Source organism: Gossypium raimondii, chromosome 12 (genome assembly GCF_025698545.1).
Source record: "Gossypium raimondii isolate GPD5lz chromosome 12, ASM2569854v1, whole genome shotgun sequence".
Classification (NCBI taxonomy): Eukaryota; Viridiplantae; Streptophyta; class Magnoliopsida; order Malvales; family Malvaceae; genus Gossypium; species Gossypium raimondii.
The window spans coordinates 50,756,369-50,765,123 of NC_068576.1; the positions used below are offsets into that span (position 1 = coordinate 50,756,369).

The 8,755-nt window shown below is 34.6% G+C and overlaps 2 protein-coding genes across 3 annotated transcripts; both read right to left on the reverse strand.

The window, feature by feature from the left end:
• Positions 1 to 122: 122 nt before the first annotated feature.
• Positions 123 to 3,361, reverse strand: LOC105764878 (probable isoaspartyl peptidase/L-asparaginase 3). Of its 2 annotated transcripts, none has more exons than XM_012583664.2 (7): positions 3,098 to 3,361; positions 2,812 to 2,986; positions 2,263 to 2,327; positions 1,760 to 2,164; positions 1,610 to 1,668; positions 1,056 to 1,160; positions 123 to 533 (listed from the first exon to the last, which is right to left on the reverse strand). In XM_012583664.2, the coding sequence occupies exons 4-7, from the start codon at positions 2,144 to 2,146 to the stop codon at positions 314 to 316; spliced, it is 771 nt and encodes a 256-aa protein (XP_012439118.1). In that variant the 5' UTR covers positions 2,147 to 2,164; positions 2,263 to 2,327; positions 2,812 to 2,986; positions 3,098 to 3,361; the 3' UTR covers positions 123 to 313. The 2 variants fall into 2 exon arrangements, with proteins under 2 accessions (XP_012439118.1, XP_012439117.1); XM_012583663.2 differs by having other exon boundaries at positions 1,760 to 2,152; positions 3,098 to 3,356.
• A 666-nt stretch (positions 3,362 to 4,027) lies between these two features.
• Positions 4,028 to 7,886, reverse strand: LOC105764877 (hypothetical protein). The gene is made up of 11 exons (XM_012583661.2): positions 7,740 to 7,886; positions 7,505 to 7,598; positions 7,127 to 7,389; positions 6,414 to 6,476; positions 6,283 to 6,301; positions 6,046 to 6,144; positions 5,876 to 5,953; positions 5,547 to 5,791; positions 4,969 to 5,131; positions 4,483 to 4,675; positions 4,028 to 4,343 (listed from the first exon to the last, which is right to left on the reverse strand). Exons 2-10 carry the CDS (start codon positions 7,563 to 7,565, stop codon positions 4,530 to 4,532), a joined length of 1,137 nt encoding a protein of 378 aa, XP_012439115.1. The 5' UTR covers positions 7,566 to 7,598; positions 7,740 to 7,886; the 3' UTR covers positions 4,028 to 4,343; positions 4,483 to 4,529.
• Positions 7,887 to 8,755: the final 869 nt, after the last annotated feature.

Below are 8,755 nucleotides of genomic sequence, written 5' to 3' on the forward strand. Positions count from 1 at the left end.
AAATAAAAAAAAAGGTTAAATAGATGAGTTCATATATAACATCGTGTGCTTATATGGCATGTCACATGCGTTATTATGTTAATCTGATTAACTGTTAATATTGACTGCTAAAAGTAGACTAATTTCTGAAAAAAATCGTAATGTTGAGGGTCTCAATCAAAAAAATAAAAAGATTAAGGGTACAAAACAAAAGCCCCAAACGTTGAGGGTTTTTTTTAAATTATGCCAATACAACAATAGATGATGTCCTTGGATGAATTGTTGAACACTTTACGGTGATAATATTGAAACAAGGCATGTTACACCAGCAATTTCAAGGCAGCACTGTGAAAACCTTTACGTCGTCCATATCTGGGCTTCTGACTGAGTATTGAAATGTCCACCCGTGACATGCGCCGGCGTGTACACCATCCTTATTGATAGCAACAACAGCTCCCATAAAATCAGGAAATTTTCTTGCAATTCGTGATATTGCATCCTTGGCCGCAAGCTCTGGTTCCATTCCTTGTCTCATACTCTCTACAACTTGATAGCTGAAAACAGATACGATGAGGTTCGCACATACTACAACAGATTAATCGAAGTAGAACAGTTGCAAAGGGTGAATTTGAGAAAGGAAACAACCGAGTAAATGAAAAGCTAGCCATAAGAAATAACATGCTAACAAAGCAATGCTAATCAAAGACTCCATCGTAGTAATTTGCCACCCTCGAAAAGATTTCTAAACTCTAAGAACATTGTTCTCAAATATTTCAATTAATGGGGCCTCGTCTAGAAAAGAAGAAAAAGTTGAGCAAGCTTTCCCGTGCCTCTCTTACTTTCTAGTCACATAGCCAGCTGCCATTTCGCTTGCAGCCATCAAGACTGAAGGCGAGTCAAGAAGGAAGAGAGAGTTTACAGTTCAAAACCTGGAGTGAAATAGTCTGGTTCTAACGAACCTGGCATCCCACACAGAAGACGATTTTTTTTTGATAGCAGACTTTCCCTTTTCTGATATTTTATTAGTATTAACCTGATCCAAATAGTGGAAGTTAAGTATTGAGTTTATTAGATACCATGGAAGGAAGCGCATCATGATGTCACCATCTCCAGTCGCACCACAAGCACCAACCCCATCATCAGCGTATGCAGCAGATCCAGCAATAGGTCCATCACCCACCCTGCAATCAGGGAAGATAATGTTAGGTGAATAAAAACCCTGGTGACACAATGTAATCCCCCCCTCCCCCCCAACCATTTCCCTCCCTCCAATCAAAAGGGAAAGATGCTTATGAAAAACCAAGACAAAACTTCATTAAAAAAACTTATCCATGTTTTTGAAACAAATTTTATATGTGACGTTTTTTTTTCAAGGCATCCAGAACCCTTGATACTAAAAAGTGGAAAACATCATCGGTGCTGCTTAATGTTTTTATTTCACAATGAGATATCCACTCTACCTACACCTACTTTAGATGTCTCTCTGTCCACCAGCTACAAATAAGTGGAGCCAAGAGTGATCTTGTTGTCTAACTAATTTTATTTGAAATCATTCAATCTCTTTCAAAGGTTTATGAGATAATAATTTACCAAATGCTGAATAAATTTCAAGAAAATATAAGATTAGTACCTGCCAGAGATCTTAAAGGTTGCACCATTTGTTGATGTACCAACAGCCACATGTCCCATCTATGCAAGAAAAAGAAAATCTCATTGAAAACAAATGTGAATCTTAGAATATATGCACCTAAATGGCAATGAATCATCAGTTACAACTTACTTTATCGATAACAGCCATTGAAATCGTGTCATGGCTATGAGGACCGACAAGACATGTCCTGGATTCAATAGTTCCTATCGAATTGGCTTCAGAACAAATCCCCTTATTATGCCCCAGGTTATCCTTAGGCTGATAAGGGCCACAGCTATCAACAGGTACAACATTTTTCCGAAAATTAGGTTGACAGTTGTTTTCTTTCCATCTTGTCCATTTTTCCATAGACTCTGATGAACTGAGGTTTGTGGGTCCTGGAAGACCCATTGAAATCGCAAAGATGGATGCTCGTTCACCAACAAGCATTGTGTGTTTAGTATGTTGCATGACTAATCTTGCAGCTTTAATGCCATCCTTCACATACCTCATAGAAGCAACAGCTCCAACCTCCATTGTGGCCTATTGCATGTCCTTGGTGAACACAAAAGATTAAGTTGTTTCTCTTAACAAAAGCAAACAAATAAGGATCAAAATAACACACAAGACAAACTTGACACAATGTTGAATACCCCATTCATAAGCAATGCATCAATTGTAGTTTCTCCATTCTCGTCCGGACTTCCACCAGGACCCACTGTTACAGCCAAATTCATGTCAATCAGGGAATTAAATGGTAAACAAAATCACAAAACTGCACATGTTCCATTGTTTTTAGTGAATCCCATTAAAGAGGAGGCAACATATATTGAGCTTTTACTTCTAAAATACTTTTGGTCCCATACATACGTTAAAGAACATTCTCAAGGAATACATTAAAGAAGTACATATATCATACCTTTGGGACAACCAGATATTGCTTAATAGAATTCAAAGCATGATTTCAACTAGTGATAAAATTTTCTACAAGTACACCTTCAACTGATAGCAACAAATATTCTAAAAAAAGAAAAATGATGGACCAATTATCTGTCTGGTTAACTAATAGATGCAAGTCCTGCATAACCGAAGGATTTAACCAGACAAAGGCTAAAAACCCAACTCAACCCAAACAAGAAGTATCCTGATTTCTGACAAATTAAACCAAAAAATAAAAAGAACCCAGAGTTTATGCTACCAACCTGTACCATCACACCTCAATTCCTCGCAAGCGGAACAACCCTCCACCACCGCATCAACAGCATTGAACCCTTTATCAACCGCTTCCCACGCAGCTCTCACAGCCTCCAGGAAAGGCCATGTGCTCACCACTATTGGGTACTTCCCTGAATCCTCAACCCCTTCTTGTACTCTCACCTGATAACCAATACAATATGTATGAGATAACAAACAAACGTATATATCATTAATTGAAAGAGAGGAATGAAAAGGCCCAAAACCCATGTCACCGAAGTCGAAGAAAACTACCAAGGAAAACAAGGTGAAGAGGAAGAGAGGTGCGATAATGAGGTTTGTAGGAGCCATCAGAAATTCAGAATAGTTGAAGATGATGTTTTCGATCGCAGGTTCAACGAACATATAGTGGACTTTTCAAGTGAATGTTGCAAAGGGTAGAGTCACTGTAGTCACCTTGATGAGGAGCGGGTAAGTAACAAACCAATCAAAGTATGTTGTAGTGGAGCCCATTTGGGTTACCGTACTTTTGTGGATAAAATTAAGGAAAAACTAAATTATGAGTTTAGTCGCTTAACTAAAATAAATAAATAAGCTTTCGTTCAAGTTTGCTCGAATGTTAAAATTAATGTTATATAAATTTTTTTATTCACTTAATCTGTATTAATTAAAAAATTTCTTCACGAATTAATGAGCTAAAATTCAAATATTTTTTTATCGATCTTTAACAAGTAACTACTAGATCAACTTAAATCTAAGATATATTATTTTACTCATTAATAGATACTAATCTACTGTATAGATCGTCGAATCATTGTTTGGCTCATTGCAAAATTATATTTAAAAAAATTTAACAATCAAGTGATTTAAATAAAAACTTTAAAATATTTCAATAACTTAAATAAAACTTTTAAATAGTTCAAGTGACCAAATTGATGCATAGATCGAACAACTGAACTATTTAAAAGTTTTCATTTAAGTTTAAATTATTTTAAACTTTTATCTATCAAATTAAAAGTGTTTGATAAACTAAAAATTCAAATATTGAAAAGTAATTTTAAAATTTTAATGCTAAATTTTATAAATACTAAATTTAAATTAAAAATTTATTTGAAAAATTAGTAAATATAAATATTGAATATAATTATGTTATTTAATAAAAGTATTTAAAAAATTTAATTTTAATCTTAAACAATTTAATATTTTCTACTTATCAAACACACATTTAGTCAAATTACTTTTTTTTAATAGAAAATTAAAAATTATAATTACACATTTACAAGTCCCATAATTACACCTCAGTCAAAGTAGCATTACTTGCCATTACACTATGTTAAACCCAAATATGAGAATAAGCAAGAGTGATGCAATTTAAAACTTCATGTGAAACGCATTTGCAGAGGATTCTTGTAATTGTCAACTTGTTCATGTGAAAATATTCACTATTGCCAATTTGCCTTTATTTCTGTTAAAAGTAACAAAACAGGTGGCAAATAGACCTTCAAAGAATTTATATATTTACTCTGTCCTCGTCTTTTTCCTGAAAAACAAACCAGCATTTTCCATTCACAAGCAGTAGCTTTAAGGTAATTTCATTTTCATCTCCAAATACAAACAAGTATCTACTAATGAATAAAATGTACATTCAAGTGATCTAGCTCAAATTTCGAGTTTCATACCCGGATATGATTGACTTGGCTGCCCACAACGAATCATCTAGTCTCGGTCATCTCCAGACTGTCTCATTAGCGTCTGTAAATATGGGATTGTGTTGTTCTATGAGGCATTGAATGACCTCAATGGCACCAAAATCAACCGGGATACCATCATCCAAAGGAATGTGGGAGGAAGCATCCATATCTTCTCCATCATCTGTAGCCATAACAAAGAAATAGTAAATCATGAATGAAAACCAGAACCTTCAAGGTTCACAAATACATTTTCAGTCACCATTTCTTTGGAACAAGCATAAGTCAATGCAGCGGTATATGACTATCAAGTCACTTAATTTTTCCCATCATTTCCAATCCTGTGATTAAGAACTAGCTTCCCCAAGTAGAGACTAGAGACCATATTCTATTAAATATTTTGTTAGTATTACATGAAAGTATGCTTTCTCATACACAATCTTATAAAAGCAAACTGTAGCTGATAGGAGAATTTACCTTCAAGCATGTCCCATGCACTATAAGTAGGGGTTGAATCCATGCTACCCTTAGAAGGACTTTTGAGTGGATGACTCCAGTATTTCCTATAAGATTCTGGTTTTCTATCCTTCTGCCACATAATAACAGGGGCCATTTCCAAGGCAAGGCTTCGTGCATCCATCTATTGGAAGATAAACAACAATAAAACGTTGTTAAAGGTACAACTTGTCTATCAGATAATAATAAGCACATAACTGCAACACAACTGTTTGGAGGGATGGGGAAGTGAAGAAACCAGGAAACTGCTTTATTTATATAGGTATTTTGTTCACGAGACTAATAAAAAGATGCTAACAATGACCTCAAAGAAATAAATTTTCCACGAAACAGAAATCATTTTGATCATCAAGTTAGCTTTAGCCCATCAGTACAAGGTAATATAGAAATTCATCAGGTCTGAATGGCAACTCACATATGTGGAGAAATATAAGCTTTTACAATTATATCCAACCTTATTTGAAACCACCTTTAAAGGAAATGCATGAATGCAAAGAGATAAACAGACAGATAGAGACAGAGAAAGAGATAACTCCTACCTTGTTAAGGACTGATTTCTGGCTAACACGAAGCAGCAATGCAGTGATGAACTCAAGAGTCATGTAATTTACACTAGGAAGCATTTTCAGTACATTCCTCATAGCATGTATGCTAGAACGGGCACTTTTGATCTCATCATAAAGCTCAAAGGTGGTCAATGGCTCAGGAAGACTAGCAATATAATATTTGGCTAGAGCTGCTACATCAATTGGATTCACACCCTCTGGTATGGAGGCATTAAAATCTGTGATATACATATGACGACAAATTATGACAATCCAAATAGAATAATTTCTAGTCAAATTATAGCAGATAACATGCAAGATACCTTGGTTGTATGCAGAAACCAATTGCTCAATGACCTTCTTATCTCCTTCAGCTTTAAACAAGTATTGAGAATTTATACCTAAAAAATGTCAAAAACAAATATGTTACCTTCTGTAAAAAGAAAATGTATATTGCAGCAACATTTGCTAAATAAGTACCAGTCTGGATCACCTGATAATATGAGATAATCTGCACATTTCACCAATATAAGAGGGATGGGCTTGATGGCTTGCTGCCGCTGCACAGTAACCTCAATAGGAACTCCAAATACTGAGGACAAGAAAAAAAAGTAAGGGGCAAACACTATGCATTGCTGGAAATATCCACAAAGAGAGAAGGGAAGTGACAAGGATCCCCAAAGAAGTCACCATTTGGAGAATGCATTGTGGTCGGGATAGAGAAACTTACCATCAGTGCTGGCAACACCCTGCAAATGGAATACACATGATAACAGTTCAGAAGCTTGAAAGTGCATGTAAGAAGTCGAAAGATTGAAAAACAAACATCAAAAAGAGAAGTAAAGCGCACAAATTCTATACCTTCTGCCATCGTTCTATATCTGTCAAAATTGTCTTGCTTTTCTGTGCAGTCTTTTTTGCCACCTGTAAACAAATTCACCATTACATATAAGTCATCTTTTACCATGATTTCTGTAGAGGCCTAGGTTAGCCTAGTCTGTAAGACAAAAAATAGTTACATCAATGCCTTGTTAAGCATCAATATATTGCATTCTTAATTACACAAAGGTCAACAGTAACATCAACAAATATCATAATAACACGAATGGATAGAGAGGTCCCAAAATTCACTAGTTACTTGAAACCTTGATAGTTCTGCAATAACAGAAGTGAATCAAGTCATAATACCCAATGGAAAAACAAACAAGCAACTAAAACCCTTTCCGTGGGGTACAAAATTTTGATAACAGCACAAGCTTAACCTATCAGAGTAAAGAACCGAATGAAAGGCAATCTACAAAGCAGGAAATTAGACAGAAAAGAAACAGAGTCTAAAAAACAAACAATCACAATTAAGAATAATTGGTCAAGCACGGAATAAGATTCCAATAGCATAAAACTATAGGCAGATTATCAAATGCTACAGGAAACATCAAAATTTAAATGGTAGCCCATCCTCTCTCATGATGTAATTGATTATTAATACGATGAACAACATATATAATAGTCCGTAAGACCCTTTTAATTAAAAAGGGATCAATTAAAATTACTCTTAGAGATTCTTTTCTTTTTACCTCTTCAACTTTTGTTTTCCCAACAACGACCCTGTCTTTAGTCCCGGTGATGCCTTTCCTCAAAAAGGTTCCGGTCGTTGCAGCAGCCGATATAAGACTCTCTTGCACAGCATGTCTTGTCGCTGGCTGCCGGAGAAACGCCCATCGGCTTTTGACCATGGAACCAACTCGTTCCGCCACGTCAGTGACGTTGCCTTTGGCATCCTTTGCAACTTCTCCAACAAACGTACCGGCGGTTTGGCTAGCTTCCTTCAGCTTCACCCCTGCAATAAAAAAAAAAAAAGCCCGCTGACGTTGCAACATGTAAAAAATAATAATAATAATAATAATAATAATAATAATACAATGATATGCCGAAGAATTGATAGTAAAAATTACCTGAGGAAGAAAAAAAACCAGTCGCCTTCTCTTGCCACTGCTGCGATACGGCTGAAGGCATCGCTTCCGATTAACGCAAACCGAAAAAAAGGAACTACCAAAAAAGCAAAGATTTGAAACTTGAGAGAAAGTAAGCGAAATTGAATTGATACATAATCGTTTTTAGTGATCAAAAAAATAAATGATCGATACAGAGCCCTAATTTTTGACGGAAAACTGAAAAAAAAATACTTACCTTTTGGTGTAGCTTAAATGAAGCAACGATCAAAGACGAAGTTTTCCTTTTGGCGAGTTGAATCGGTAGGTGATAGCGAAAGTCGAAAGTGCTACTTTTCTTTTAATAGCTGTAACAGTTCAATTTTAATATTAAGTTCAATTTAAAATAGTTTTTTTTTTTTGAGAAATTTAAATTTTAAAAATTAGGTCAGTGATTTTTAAGTTTACAGTTTAGAAAATAAAAAACCACGTGGAAGTTACTCAGAGAATACCCGGGTTTCTGGAAGCTTCCAACTATTCTGACGGCTCCCAGCAGCACCACCAAATATATTTTTTTATAAAAATATTTTTAATAAGTACGACTGGAAATTTTATCCTTCTAGCTAAATTTCTTTTTGAAAATAATTGAGTTAAATTATTAATGATTATATTTAATCAAATGGTAAAGGAATATTTGCGGGTCTCTACTCTTGTCGAATTATGTATTCTTCATTCGTTTATATTTTGTATGGATGAATCGATTTTAATTCATTTGTGTTATGTATTGATTTAAACTTAATTTGTAATTATTTATATATGTATTTATTATTATATTGTATAATTCTATTATAATTGTATACAAAGTTTAAAAAACTAATGGAACATTTGTTATTAAAATCCTATATAATAACTTAATGGGTAAATTTGAAGTAAAAACCATTTTTAGAAAAAAAATTAAGAGTTTTGGGTCAAATTTTTTAATATTTAGAGAAATAGACTGATTTTGAAGAGAGAAACAGAAAACACGTCCTACTGCCAACAATAACTTTTCCCAACGATTTTTTTCAACGAATAGTTTATTTGCTACATAAACCAAGCCATTTTCGGATGTGATGTCTGAATTTTATTCGAGATTCTCTGGCCCTAGAATCTCTAGTTTAGGATTACAGTTACGATTTTGAGAATTTTTTTCACGAGTTAGGGTTAGTGTTGAAAATAGGAGGAGAAAAAATACGTCCTACGGAACGTGTTTTCAGATAAGGTGGCAAAATGTTC